The following is a 15,109-nucleotide window of genomic DNA, read 5'->3' on the forward strand; positions in this document are numbered from 1 at the left end:
GTGGGATGTTCCTCGCAACAGGAAGCACCGATCACATCATTAGGGTGTACTACTTTGGGTCGGGTCAACCAGAGAAGATCTCTGAGCTGGAGTCCCACACAGTGAGTCTGAATACTTCATTCTGTTGTGGAGAAACATAAATTTTTCTGTAGGTGGAAGCATTTTTAACAACTGGGGTAATTGATTATGATTTGGTAAAAAAAAAACAAAAAAAACAAACAATGTGCTTTCTGACAGTACTTTTATTTTTATTATTATTTTTACATAGGATAAAGTTGACAGCATCCAGTTCTCCCACTGCAGTGACAGGTAAGTTGTTTGCCTCAGAGCTACACTGTAAAAATATCAGGTTTTGATATGCAGCGCTGTTGAAGGGCTGTTCTTAAAGGAAGCTCTGGGTGCTGCGGCTTGATTGTGTCAGCAGAATACGCCACCTTTAGTTAATGCCTGATGCACGCTGTTACACACTCTCTGTGTCCCACACAAGCAAACTCAGTTATTCTTTCACACCGTGTGCGCTCAGTGTTGAGCTGAGCGTGGCCGCATGGGGTTCGCACAAACAAAAAAACGCTCAGCTGTTATTCCCACCCCTCCGAGTCGCCCCAATCTAAGCAGGGAGAAAGATGTACAAATATGCAAAGGTACACAGAAAATAGATTTCAGGTTTTATTTGATTTCTGTGCATGAAGGAAAATGATTTGTAATACAGAGCTGAACTAGTCCTCCTTCTCAGTGCTTCGTATATATTTATGTGCTGTAGGTTTGTGAGTGGCAGTAGGGATGGTACGGCTCGGATCTGGCAGCTGCAGCCTCAGGGCTGGAAGAGCATTCTGCTGGATATGCAGACCAAACTGCCTGGGTAAGTGTGTGTGTGGGTGCGTGCGGGGGGGGGTGTGTGTGTGTGTGCATGGCTGCCAAAAATGCTTCGAATAATTTTGGGGCCTTGAGCAAAACCCTGTTTTGCTTGCTTGTTTATTTTTTAATTCAGTAAAAAAAAAAAAAAAGAAATTTCCTGGGAAATCATTGTGATCGTTTCCTTGAATTCATCAGGATGCTGTGTAGATTAACTCTGGAAGGCAGAAGTGAAATTATAAAGGAGAAATCTAAAAACAAAAATGACTTGTAGAAACATTTTTTGTTGTTTATCTGATGCTTACGGTTTAAATGTGAAATGGACCGATGCAGTCCTTTAAAAGGACTGACTTATAATGCAAGACAGTATTATATAGTACCAAAGGTCTCTGAATCCTCACCTGAACCCTTTTGATTTCCATGACATTGAAACCTTTCAGCCTCATTGTTACCTACTGAAACGTCCTGCTCTCTCTCGCTCCCTTGCAGCCTGAATGAACCGCAGATATGTTTAAGCATATCATAAAAATCTCAAATAGCTTTTACCTTATATAATTGTAGGGCTCAAATGACTAAATGCAATAATCATGATGAACGATTTTTGAAATAATCGTCAACTGTAATGACAATAATCGACTAATCGTTAACTGGAGTAGAGACTCAAAATGAACCATTTGCTGAATTATTTATTTTTTTCTTATTTTATTATTTGTTTACTTGCATTTTTTAATGTATTTATGATATAGTATAAAATGGCTTAAGTATTTAAATGAAAAATTTGCAGGATGTGGCAATTGTTTTAAACAATTAATTGATTAATTGTCAGAATACTTGATGGAATAGTTGATCACTAAAATAATCGTTAATTGCAGATTATTTAGAGCATGATCTAATTACCTTTCATTCACAAGAACATAGCAACAATTATATACTCTGCTGGAAATTAACACAACATACTGAATATTTTAGTTATATTAAAATGTCTGTAACATTTATTTATTTGTATTTTGATCTGTAAAGTTGGGCAATTGTACAAAATAAATACCAAATGAACTGAGTGTGTTTTGGCATAGCGCATTCGCTAATCGGAAAAAGATTAAGCTTTTTCCGATTAGCGAAAAAGCTCAGGGCGGACAAAACTTGCAATTTGTCCGACAAATTATTGATGAGGGCTTAAAGTAAAAATCAACCAGTGCAAGTTGCAACCCGATTTCTCGGTTTTAACTACACCCTCTTCTGTCTTTAAGCAGAACTCTGGTATAAAATGAATTTCTACTGGTTCGATGGGAGGCAGCCATTAAGTCCTTCAGGGATTCACCAATCAGTACTCACTGCTGCGACTCCAGGCCTGCTGGAGAAAGCAGGCCTGGATGGTTGAATTTGAATATTGGGTTCATAAATAGCGACAGCCGTTTCTTCTGAACAATTGATGAGCAACAACGGAGGTTGAACTTGAGGTTGCTGAGAGAATTGGAAGAAAAAGACCCCGAGACATTTACTGATACGTTCAAGGCCACAAGCTCCTTCCAAGAAGTACAAGGCCAGACTTTAAATTACTACTCATAAGGTAAAATTGCTTTGGTTCTAGCAAGAAAAATGTAAAATGAAAAATGTTCTTCAATATGCATGTAGTTTATTTTCATCAGTGAAATACAAAATATCTGTCAGACCTTTCTTTTTATTTTATTGTTTTTTTTTAAAAAAGAAGTGTTTGAAACACTTTTTTAAAGGACTAAACGGTTCAGAGATGCCATTTTAAACTGTCATGGATCTTTTTTTTTTTAAAGCAATTAGGGTGTTGCTGTCATTAAGTGCAACCAGCAGCCTCTGTGTGGAGTCCTTAGGGAACATAGATCTTCTCTCTGAGATTTCTAAAAGGCTGCCAGCACTTTCAAATCCCACATCTTTTGTTTTAAATAGTTTGTTTTCTTTTTACATCTGTTTCCCTGACCCTTTCTTTTAAACACCACACTAAAAGTAGCTAACTTTTAGTCTCCTTCTTGCAGTATTACCTTCCACGCCGAAGAGTGCTGTGGTTAGCATAACACTGTGGCACTTACCTTATGGTTTATTTATTTCTTTGCTGATCAGAAAGGACGATTTCTTGGTTTGTCTCTCTAGTATTTTAGATGTGTTCGCTGAAATTGTAAATTTCTTCAGTTTTTCAAAAGATTCCATAAAACAAGGTACGGTTTTAGTTTTGAGTGAATCTAACTTTTCCTTAAAGATATTGATTTACAAATTGACTAAATTTAAAGGTGTATATCACTGATCAGCTGATTAAGTAAAACATTTAAGTTTAGTTTTGGTGTTTGTCTTCATATGAAGTTATTTTTTTGCAATTTTGCGCTTTTTGTGTAAAAATTTAAAATCCTGCAGCCGCAAATATTTCTGATCGAAAAAATGGCATTTATCCTAAAATGGAAAGAAATCGAACTTAAATAAAAATGGGGCAAATGGATAACTTATACATAAGAACTATTTGCTGTCAGCTTTATTGCTTAATTTCTTTTTTTTTTGCATAAAAGAGTGGAAAAAATAAGACAAATTAAGTTATTAAAAAATCCTGCTGTTAGTCTTATTGCATTTTTTTTTTTTAAATCTTCCCATCAGGAAATACAACCCTCCTCCACTGGAAGACAAGGTCACTAAGCTTAAGGTTACCATGGTGGCGTGGGATCGCCATGACAGCACTGTGATCACCGCCGCCAATAATCTGACGCTGAAGGTGTGGAACTCCACCACCGGGAATCTGGTCCATGTCCTGATGGTAAGAGGCATCTGAACGTTTAAACTCTGAAACTAATTCAATGTGTATTTAACATCAAGTAGTCAGTTTCTGCTTAACTTCATCAGACGCTCACGTCGTTTTCAAATTGTTGGCCCAATTGTCTCTACGGCTTTCCGCCACCATAAATCTCTAACTGTTAGACAGAAGACTTTAAGTTTGACTCCTCAGTCTTTTAAAATGCTGGAAAAGTACAAAATTAGTTTTTATCATTTTTCGTGGAAGTTGGGTGTTGAAAAAGTCATTTTTTTTAAATCCATACATTTTCCTATCTTCCTTTCTAAAGGACAAAAGTCAAATAATTGTTAATATATGTGAAGTTTTGAGCAGGGATTTTTAAATTTGACATACTTTGTCCTTGATTTTAGAATAGAATAGAATATTCTACACACAAATATCCAATTATGGAACTTTTCTTTTTTAAACTCTTTGCTAGTTTATTAAAGACACAAAACCAAGAAAACACATTCAAGTAGGTGAAGAAAAGAGACACACTGTGAATACTTTCTGGAAAAAAGGTCAAATTAAGAGTAAGAAACTTTACAATTAGGACAAATTTACAACATGGGAAAAATAATAGCATATTAAGCAGTTAGAGAAGAAAAATATACAATATGTCCATGAATTTCTAACGTTACATCCATCAGTATTTTTGTTTTTGACTTGCAGACTGCAGATTCAGTCAGAAACTGAAAAAGTGGTTAATTTACTACCTGGTATGTGTCTAAGCCACTTTAAATTAAGGTTAAACTGGATCTGGGACTCTAAAGCTGGGTTAACCTGAATCATGTAAAAATAATTGCATAACTTGCAAAATAAAGAGAGCGCTGAATGCAAACTGAAAAAATCAAATCAAATCCGCATTTCTCAAGATCACTGCAGCGTTGGATACGTTTTACGTAATGAAATAAAGGTGACCTGACTGAGTTACAGAGGTACCTCCCAGACACTCACTACGAAAACCGGAAGCCAATTTCATCAATGTTATTTTCAAAGATAAGATCTGGCTATTAAAGTTCGTGGAAGGTTAATATTTCATACATAAATTCTGAGAATATTATAAAAATGAAGAAGAAATAATCCCAAATAATCACCGTCCTTTGCAGCTGATTTGAAGCGTTGCACCTTTTTTATTCAGTTTTCTCTTTAATGTGAAAACATTAGAATTAAAAGAGATTTGTTTTTGTTCTTTCGTGCTGTTAATAGGCTGTAGTAGCTCAACACGGCAATCATTTTACCGATGCCGGTGAAACCTCCAGGGCCTACTTTGTTCCCCAGCTCATGATTTCACAACACCGCCTGCCATAGACCTCCCCGTCTTGTTATTTTTATTGTTGGTGACAACAGCCTCCCAGATGGCATTTGATGGATGTGGCCCGTTGGACACTGACTAACAATAGTCCATATAAAAACAAAACTCTAATCTGTGTGCTTTAGATTCCAGTTAAACTGCTTTTAGTTTTATGGCAACAAGCTAAAATCTTGGATTTTACTTCTCCCTATAATTATCTTTATAGCCAGCGTTTTGCATGCGTTTATATCCCTCAGGTGTGCCTTAATGGAGCTGTTGCTGTTTTTTCTTTTTTTTTTTTTGGCAGGGTCATGAAGATGAGGTGTTTGTCCTCGAGCCTCATCCGTTTGATCCGAGGATCCTTTTCTCGGCCGGGCACGACGGGAACTGCATCGTTTGGGATCTGGCGAGAGGAGTCAAGATCCGCTCTTATTTCAACATGGTGGGTCTCTCGTTTTTCTCACTCGTTTGCTAATCTGTGTTGTTCTGCAACAAGTCGAGCGAAGATCCTGATATCTACCACCTTAAATCACCTCGGTGTAATTTTCTATCATCTTGTTATGTTTCCCTCTGCGAAATGTGCCATTGTCCTAACTCTTCCAATGTATTTATTATTACAGTTGCATCCTTTTGTATTCGTCTCTATGGGAACCGATGACAGTCCTAATCACAGTCTCAGAACATGAGTCACTAAGGAAGCTGATCAGTTGGCCAAAAAGTCTTGGTCTCAGTTTTGGTGCTGAACTGCAACGAGAGTGTGTGATTGAGACAAAGCTCGGATTTCAGTTAGATCATTACTGCAAGTAAAGTTCACTAACTTTGACTAAATTCTGCTCCTGGGTCTGTATTAAGATGAGTAGCAGGTGGATGATGGGAAGAGAACTACACTGTTAAATTAATAGTGTTTGGCAGCCAATGTTTGCATTAACAGTATTAATGCAAACGCCTTAACCCTCCTATTATGTTCGTTTCTAGTGTACAGCAAAAATGTTCGTGGGTCAATTTGACCCAGGGAGTGTTTAATCATGCAATAGTGTCAGAAACCAAAAAATTCCTCCAAAACATTTTTGTATCTGATTATTAACTCCAATACTAACCATTTCACTCAATATTTGTGCAATGATGTTTAATTATTTCTAACAAATTAAGGATCAGTGACGACAACCTGCTCATTTATTCATTTGGACATAAAAAATGGAATTTACATTTGTTTTTATGTCCACTGAAAAAACCTACAAACAAAAAAACAGTAATTTCCTTGAAAAATTTATCTTACATTTTGGATTTTTTTTTCAATGGGTGATCTTTATAATTGAACTTGAGACACACATACTGTTCTGGGTCAAATTGACCCGCTGATTAAAATCAAGACAAATGAGTCAAGCAGAGAGTATTTATGTTTTTCTCCACTTCTGCTGAGTGTCCACTCAGTGTGGGTGGAGTTTGTCCACGGGAACAGAAAATGTTCCCGTCAAAAGTTGTATGAACACATGCTTTCTCGCAGTTTCCTAGTGAAGGAAGAGAATGCTGAGAGGATGGGCTTGTGTGTGTGCATGTGTTGTGTTTGTGTGTGTGTGGTGAAATATGGTTCATAGCTGCAAGGAAACGTATAGAATTGGACATTTTTTGACTGCTGGGTCATATTGACCCGAACAGTATCTATGTAAAAAGTAGACGCAGGGTGGGGGGGTTGCAAATGTTTAAAATAAAAAAAAAATTTATTTATATGTAGAGTGCACCTATTAAGACAAATAGAAAAAGTAAAAAAAAAACACTTCCAACTATTTTTAAAATTTCTTTAAACTTTTAAACGGGTCAATTTGACTTGCTACATAACAGGAGGGTTAATAGTCTGAATGTGTCCACATTTTGTCGTGTCACAGTCTTAAACTCTGATGCACAGTTGGAAATAGATATAGTACATCAGGGTTAAGTTTTCTGTTTTACAGAATGTCCATGCATCCTTAAAAAACATAAATTTAAGTCTGTTGTCATGTACCTAAAATGAAGGCCTTAAAATGTCTTAAAGTCATTTAAAAAAAGTAAGTTGGCCTTAAATACATTACAGGTCTTGAATTTTGTCTCGACTGCTTAGTCGCCTATATTCTATGGATTTTTCTTTTCTCGCTGAACTTTTCTGCAACTTATTCTTTGTCTCACTACTAACATACACCGGGCGCAAATTAATCACAAGTTTGCTGGACAAAGTTTCGTCTTAAATTCCATTCGTAATTGTTTTAAAAAGTCTTAAATTTGACCCGGTGAAACCCGCAGAAACCCTGTTTTAGGTTCTTCGATACTATGGGAATAACTCGCTAAAAACCACAAAAATGAAGGAGAGAGGTTTTTTCTTTCTTTCTTTAAATTCAAAAGTTTATACATGCTAAAATTCCTTTCAGCATTTGGACACAGTGCAAATGTTTGGCTCTATTGGCCTCTACAAGTTTAATTCACAGCATTTTGCCATCCAAACTGTGAAGCACAGAGGTGGTAGCATCGTGTTGTGGTGCTGTTTTGCTGCAGGAGGGACTGGTGCACTTTGTAAAATAGGTTACATCATAAGGAAAAAACTGCATGGCAACATTAAAGCCAGGAAGTTAAGACCTGAGCACAAATTTGTCTCTCTGTAGTGCTCCAGTGGGGTTGAGTGAATCCCAAAAATTAAAGCAAAAGCCTAGCTGCTGTTTTGCTCTTTCAATTTTTCTGTTGACGCTTCAGGTTTTGGGGGTTGGTTCTGGCCAGCAGACATGTTGGGAAGTTACTGGCAGGAAGGGCAGACAGTAAAACCACAGCATTCCCACATGTGGAGTAGTGACATGACTCACTGGGAAACATAGAAGGTTGTTCATTAAATTGTTGCTGTGCAGAAAATGCCTTTTTTCTGTTGTCAATGTGTTGCCTTGTCTGTCAGCCGCATGGTTCGTATGGGAGCTTTAAATCCCTGAAAATGCTTAGGTGATTTCAAGGTTTGGAAAACCCACAAACGTCCGCCTTCTTCCTCGTCTCGCTCTTCTTCTGCAGATTGAAGGCCAGGGACACGGAGCATTGTTTGACTGTAAATGTAGTCCTGACGGGCAGCACTTCGCCGCCACCGACTCCCACGGTCACCTGCTCATCTTCGGCTTTGGCTCCAGCGGCAAATATGACAAGGTGCGCCGTCTTTGACATTCATAACCAGAATGTTGTTTGCAATCGTTAATATTCAACACAACTGCCTTCAGATTGCCGACCAGATGTTTTTCCACACCGATTACCGGCCTCTGATCCGGGACGCCAACAACTACGTCCTGGACGAGCAGACCCAGCAGGCGCCGCACCTGATGCCCCCGCCCTTCCTGGTGGACGTGGACGGGAACCCCCACCCGCCCAGGTACCAGCGGCTGGTGCCGGGCCGGGAGGGCTGCCGGGATGAGCAGCTCATCCCTCAGATGGGGGTCACTTCCTCCGGTACGTCGGCTCAGATCGTCTCCATTTGTTTTTATTTTTTTTAAACGCCTGCCTGAAGGAACAAACACGAGTCGTTCTCCTCTGCCTCAATCTGCTCATCAGGCACCTAATCAGAAATGCCTTTCTCAAGATGAAGACTTTACATGTTAGCATAATATTAATGTTTGGATTTCTCAAATGCACATAATGAAAGACTTTAAAAAAAAAAAAGGCGGTACTGGAATTAAAATCAGATTTAATTATATATTTTTTTCAAATCTTGGCAGTAATCAGTAGTCAATGACATGGAAATCTATTTTAATGTAATGCCACTTTAAGGTCTTGGCTAAAATTCTGCCAGTGAGGCTTTGTTGCTATATTTCCTACAAAAAAGTATGTTTTTCCTGCCGCTGGCTTTTTCTCTGTGGACTTGATTTCTCACTTCCTGTCAGGCCTGAACCAAGTGGTGAGCGAGCAGGCGGTGGACGGGCCCAGTCCGCTGGACACCATGATCCAGAGGCTGCAGCAAGAGCAGGACCAAAGGATGGGAGCCAACGACACCTCTGCCGCCGGAGGGTCTGGAGCGAACACCAGGGCCAGCAGAGGTAGGAATGATTTCCATTTCATCCATGCTTCTGCTTTTGAAGATTTCACTTTTAGAAAATCTAAAAAACAATTTCTGCACTTTCTTGGGTTTCCATAGTGTTGTGAGCCCACCCAAGAACTACCATCTTGTTTATTTTACAGCTTCTATTTATTTCGACTTTGAATTCAGGTCAACTACAAAAAGGAGTTATTGAAATAAAAACCTTCTTCTGTTTTTTTTTTTTAGATATATTCTGTCATTTGTACTTGATCAAATGAAATGTTTGCTACTGCTTATCAAATTGGTGATATGTTGTTTTTATCACTTTTTATTTTGGGGTTTTTATGATGTAAAGCATTTTGAACTGTGCTGCACAAATAGACTTGACTCATTGATTGATTCAAGAGAAAAAAGTAAGAAAAATTACATTTAAAAATTGGAAATTGAATTTGGTATGAAAAAGTCTGAGATTTGATTTTTAAGCCACGTCGCCCAGCTATTTATTTAATCTGTTTTGGAGGGAAAATAGGCAGGAAGCTGGTGGAGACCAAAATATGTGCACAGCTGAATACAGAAGCGTGCCACCCTTTTATTATTAATATATTTTTTAATAGAGCTCAAACTCATTTATCCTCCGATTCACTTTGTTTTGATCTATCGCATAAAATCCCTTAAAAGTACAAATGTGACTAAATGTAAATGTATCCACTGTAACTGCACCCTCATTAAATCCAGCAAGTCTTTTGGATGCTGTGGTTGTAAATAAAACCATTTTTGACACCGTTTCCCTTTAGGTTCCGTCGGTTCTCCCACTGAGGTCCACTCCCCTCCCAACGTCGGTCTCCGGCGCAGCGGCCAGATCGAGGGCGTCCGCCAGATGCACAGCAACGCCCCCCGCAGCCAGATGGCCACGGAGGGCGACCTGGTGGCCTGGAGCCGCCGGGTGCTGGTCCCTGAGCTGGAGGACGCCTCCGTCAGGTAAAACTTTTAAAAGATCCCCATCCATGCAGTCGAGCTTTCTACAAGACTTTCCTCTCAAGAACACCTTGGTTTGTGTACGTGCGCAGGAAACAAGTGACGTGGCGCGAGGCTAAAGGCGACGAGGAGATCAATATTTATCAGTCGGAAAGGAGGAGACGCACGATCCACTCGCTCCCCAAGGAGAGCAGGGTGCGGGAGTTAACCAAATGTTTTTTTTCTGCATCCTGCAACGCATCAAGTAAACTTTCCCCTTCGTTATCTGTTGCGAAGGTTCACCCGACGTCAGAGTGCGCGGTAGACGAGGGGAGGAAGAGTCAGGGTAACCACGGCTACCACACTCGTGCCGCCATGGAGGAGACGAGTCGGCAGAGCGCAGAGGCTGCTGACGACGACGACAGCACCTCAGAGGTACATGTAACGCTCGTATGGATTGATTTTTACATTTTTCACTTTTATTATTATTGTTATATGTTGACATAATACAGTGTTCGCCAGGGTGTTTGAAATGCTTGAATTTCAATTGCTTGATTTCTCTATAAACTCCTTAAAAGTGCTTGGTATTCAAACTGCACAGTGTTGTGATAAAGTGCAATTCAACGTGCAAAACCTAAATTTGGAAAACGTCATTTACATTTGAAACCAGATATTTTCATATGCCTATAGAAAGACATTTTTTCTGACTGTATGAAGTAATTTCAGACCAAACTTTTTTTTGTTTTTGATTAGTTTAAATTATTAAAAATGCCTGAAAACTTAGAAAGAACACTTTTTATAAATTTTCTTTGTAACTTTCTTTGTATGTTTTCTTTTAGCATTTAATTTCAGCAGATTTGGTCGCATTGTTTCAATGTAATGGATATTTATTATTCCTAATGGCTCAATGAATTATTGATCTGTGTAATTGAAGTAAAAGTTGACTTATATTTTATACATTAAATGTTGTTGAAATTGGGGGATTTAAGTTTTTTTATATTTTACTTCACCTTATCCCTTCGGTAGAATGTGGAATACTTTCAAAAGACATTATTAATAATAATAAATGTTATATAATTGTAAACTGTCTTTTTAAGTTGATTTCTATTGTTCTTTTTGTGTCCAAATTTTGAAATCTTACCCTGAAAAGTGCTTCAATTTTACTGTGGGAAAAAGTGTGTGAACCCTGGTAATATGTAGTTTTGTTTACAAGTGTGTTTTACGCTAAAATAATGTGTGTTTTCAGGCAGAGGTGGAGGTTCGGCAAATTAACGGATATTCCTCAGAGGATGAAAAGAACGAAGAAGAGAAGGAGCCGTGGCCAGACGAGCACAGCAGCTCCAGGTAAATAATTCATTATTGAATACACACAACCAGAAATTTTGCATTTAAAGGAAAATCTTATTTACATATATTTATTTTGATTTACTTTTTTTTTTTTTATTTAACAGAAGGTTACAATAAATTTACATTCATTGGGAAACAGAAATTCAGAATTTCCAACGTCTGGATTGGGGAGAAAGAGCAAATAATGCTTCTGTTGCAAAATAAAATTCAGAGTTTATCTTCAAAGATGAATGAAGAAAATAATCCAAGCATGACAATATCTGTTATTAAAGCAACGTTAAGGGTTTGTAATTCAGAATCTCAGGGTACAGTGAAGGCAGCATAGCTTTAATTCAGGATCAGTGGATTTCCTTTTCACTATATAGTGATTGTGTGTAACTGACAGGAAGTACAACAACATTTTATTAAGTTATAACTTTTACAAATAAACATTAAGAGAGAGGCATGCACAGACCCTTTCAAAAAATCAGAATATTATTGAAAACCCATTTATTTAATAAACTTTGTCTCAATATACAGATTAATTACACAAATTGATGCTTAAAAATGCCAATATCTGTTAATTATGATGATTTTCTGCTCACAGCTAAAGGAAAATTTAATAAAAAGTTACTTTTAAGCTGACAAACGTCACTCGTCGAGGCTTATTTTCTAATTTATTTAAAAGTTTGTTGTATCTTGACAAAAGTTCTGAACATTTTTTGCCAGGCTCTGTTACATTTTGTCTTGCATAAACAGCATTTTCATAAAACAATTTTCTTTATCATTTTTTTAATGTTTGTTTTTCTTTGTTGTTGTTGTTGCTCTGTTGCAGCGATTACTCCAGCGATTACTCTGACTGGACGGCAGACGCTGGCATCAACCTGGAGCCGCCCAAGAAGAGCGTGAAAGTGAAGAAGAAAAACAGCGGCTCCGAGGAGGACAGCGACAAGAAAAGGGAGGGGAAGAAGGAGAAGAAGAAAGAGAAAGCAGACAAAGACGGTGCATTACCAAAGAAGAAGAAACCAAAGGAGAAGAGGAAGGTCTGTTAGACTCTCACTCACTGGATTTTGTGTTTTTAACCCCGTTAAAGTGCGATTTTAGTTTTAGGGGCTTCAGCACTACATCTTAGAGACATTTATTTAGAACATTTTTGTACATCTATCCCGGTGTGTGACTTTCAGAGGAATGAATTTCAGGAGCAAGGGCTGACCTTGGAGGAATGGCTTCCCTCCGCCTGGATCACAGACACGGTTCCCCGCAGATGTCCTTACATTCCTCAGATGGGAGACGAGGTACGCAACGCTTCCTGGAAATTCTCCAGCGAATCCAGGCGCTCGTCGAGGCTGCGACGCTAAGCGCACGCGAAACGTAACCTGTTGCATTTTCGCGCTCGCCTGCAGGTGTACTACTTCCAGCAGGGTCATGAAGCTTACGTCGAAATGGCCAAACAAAAAAAGATTTTCAGCATCCACCCTAAGAAACAGCCCTGGCACAAGATGGAGCTGCGGGTAAGAAACCGGCTAATTCAATTACTATAAAAAAAAGTATTCATCCCCTGGATGTATTATTTATAATATGAGCTGAATTGACATATGGTTGTGTCAGTTGTAGGGTTGTACTAATAAATTACAAGAAAAAACATTCGAAGTTGCTGCTGCTTTTAGTTACTGTAAACTGCAGTTTATTCCCTTTCTGAATGTAACCCTTACCTTAACTTTGATTTTGCCAGAAGAGTCCCAGACATTTCATAACCTGGCATGTTTCATAACAGACCAAGATGGAAAACTTTAAACTTGCCCTGATTTTGTTCAGCCTTCCTGTTATTCGCTCAAAGTCTTTCTGTTGTTGCCGCCTGAGTGAACAGCAAACCAAGTAGAAAAACTTTTAATTTTTTGCATGTTTTTCAAACAGCTTCTTGCAACCTTTGTATATTTTGAAACACTTTCCTGTTGCTGAAAAGACTGGTGCACATATGGTGCGTTCACTGACTCGATTTTTTGGGGTTTCCGTCCATCTACAGTATTCACAGTAGTAAAAACATCTTAATGTCCTCCTAAAGCCGCTTCTGCTACATTAAATCACAATTATCACTAAATAAATGACAGCGACGCCTGAACGCATTGTGAGTGGCAAATAATTTAGCAGTCTTTGATTGATCTTAAATTTGAACCATTTGTGATTTTAACACTGACATCCAGTAATAACCTCTGTTTGATGGGAGTCCTGTCAGCGGCGGCTTCAATGGGGTCTAACAAGCGGCTCCAGAGGGAATAGCAAAAATAAAATCGTCTTTAAGGGATTGGGACAAAGACACAGCAGTTTCTGAAAATTCATTACCTGCTACAATCATTTCATCATTGGTTACCGTCTCATTGCTGTCTGCAATTAGTTACTCTTTTTTCTGCTACCTCTGAACCTTGTAGCGATACGTCTTAGTCTGAGAAACGGCGCGTCCGGGTTCACTTTCACATAGGAAGTCATTTTTCTCTCTCCTAAAAATAGTCTGTGCTTAAAAGAAATGCTGAAAAGGTGCCGTCCTTGTGTAGAAAATACATCTGGGAGCGTGAAGAGAGCCGTCCGACTTCACTGTAACTCTTGATTTTATTTTCTGCAGTGTGTTAAGTCCCTTTTGACATAACAGAGCGGAAACAGTTCCATTTTGTCCATGGATAGCAGACTTTCTTGTGTTAGGGTTCCAGTGTGTTGTTTGGGAATTTTCTGATCATAAGGCGTGAAATGCAGCGGAAAAATGAAAAGGTTTGGAGTGCATCGATGAATCGGCCCAGATTTGGTTAATTTTGGGATAATGGAAGTCGGCCAATACTTGCATGAGAAACTGATCTTATCCACCGATTTTATCTATGTCTGCAAAGGTAGAGAGGGTGTTGACCCTTCCACCTGGTCATTTCTGTATGCAACAACAGTCACCGCACTGTTATCAACTTGCTCTGCTGCAATATTTAGCGACTTTTCAGGCATAAAAATTGGTATCTGATAAAATCCGAATCATCTTTTTCTGTTTCTCTCTCTCTTTTTATCAGCAAAGAAATTGCTTTTATTTATTTCTAAGTGCGGTTTTGGAAAATCTAAGCCTAAATAAGTTTTACAATCATCCTTGGTTTAATTCCTAAAGACAATTCCACGGCTCCAGACAAGTTGATTTGTTTCCCCAAATGGGTTTCTGACTAAAAATTGCTGGTTCAGATAACCGAAGTACCATCTTTATATTTATTTTTTTCACTTCAAGCTTCTTAAAGATCGGTGATCAGCCAGAGAACTGCAACCAGAGCACCCATAGAAAGAAAATGTTGGGGGAAAAATATAAACACACTCCTGAACTGTATCTAAAATAATTGCATTTCAAGGTTAGCCAATTGATCCGTTTTGAGACGATTTGCGTTCATTTGCGTTTCAGGAGCAGGAATTGATGAAGATAGTTGGCATCAAATATGAGGTGGGTCTGCCCACACTCTGCTGCCTGAAGCTGGCCTTTCTGGACCCTGACACAGGGAAGCTGACAGGAGGCTCCTTCTCCATGAAGTAAGAGTTTGACTTAAGCAAATACCTAGAAATGCTGGGAATTTGGCCATTTTTCAGCTTTTTAAGTTGAATTGATAGAGTGTTTGTGTTTAAGTGGGTTATATCTTTGGATGTTTTTGTTAGATTGGTCCTGTAGCATCTTTTCTCTGATTTTTAACTGACACCTCGTCTGCAGGTACCATGACATGCCTGACGTCATTGACTTCCTGGTGTTGCGGCAACAGTTCGACAACGCTAGGAGGAGGCAGTGGACTATAGGTCAGATAAATTCACTCTTCACTGTACATAGAAGTACTCCCTGCAGGATGTGGCTCATGAAGTGTGACTTTTAAGTGGTAGAAGC

The 15,109-nt window shown here is 38.6% G+C and overlaps 1 protein-coding gene and 1 long non-coding RNA gene across 4 annotated transcripts in view; one reads left to right on the forward strand and one right to left on the reverse strand.

Annotated features, from left to right (window-relative positions):
* The window catches only part of phip (PHIP subunit of CUL4-Ring ligase complex), a 40,149-nt gene that overhangs the window by 13,301 nt on the left and 11,739 nt on the right, over positions 1-15,109 (forward strand). For 2 of the 3 annotated variants that reach the window (XM_032586156.1, XM_032586158.1), the window contains exons 11-27: positions 1-101; positions 269-309; positions 761-859; positions 3,466-3,622; positions 5,239-5,373; positions 7,953-8,081; positions 8,153-8,378; positions 8,810-8,962; positions 9,738-9,921; positions 10,011-10,113; positions 10,195-10,332; positions 11,144-11,241; positions 12,059-12,266; positions 12,408-12,518; positions 12,627-12,734; positions 14,642-14,766; positions 14,942-15,024. In XM_032586156.1, coding sequence (XP_032442047.1) covers positions 1-101; positions 269-309; positions 761-859; positions 3,466-3,622; positions 5,239-5,373; positions 7,953-8,081; positions 8,153-8,378; positions 8,810-8,962; positions 9,738-9,921; positions 10,011-10,113; positions 10,195-10,332; positions 11,144-11,241; positions 12,059-12,266; positions 12,408-12,518; positions 12,627-12,734; positions 14,642-14,766; positions 14,942-15,024 — 2,199 coding nt within the window. The remainder of the gene's footprint in view (positions 102-268; positions 310-760; positions 860-3,465; positions 3,623-5,238; positions 5,374-7,952; positions 8,082-8,152; positions 8,379-8,809; positions 8,963-9,737; positions 9,922-10,010; positions 10,114-10,194; positions 10,333-11,143; positions 11,242-12,058; positions 12,267-12,407; positions 12,519-12,626; positions 12,735-14,641; positions 14,767-14,941; positions 15,025-15,109) is intronic. The other variant, XM_032586157.1, reaches the window with a different exon arrangement.
* Positions 65-15,109, reverse strand: part of LOC116734651 (uncharacterized) — a 27,668-nt gene continuing 12,623 nt past the window's right edge. Inside the window, exon 4 of the long non-coding RNA XR_004342249.1 lies at positions 65-121. This is a non-coding gene — a long non-coding RNA (uncharacterized LOC116734651). The remainder of the gene's footprint in view (positions 122-15,109) is intronic.

The sequence above is a fragment of the Xiphophorus hellerii genome, chromosome 15, assembly GCF_003331165.1.
Source record: "Xiphophorus hellerii strain 12219 chromosome 15, Xiphophorus_hellerii-4.1, whole genome shotgun sequence".
NCBI lineage: Eukaryota > Metazoa > Chordata > Actinopteri > Cyprinodontiformes > Poeciliidae > Xiphophorus > Xiphophorus hellerii.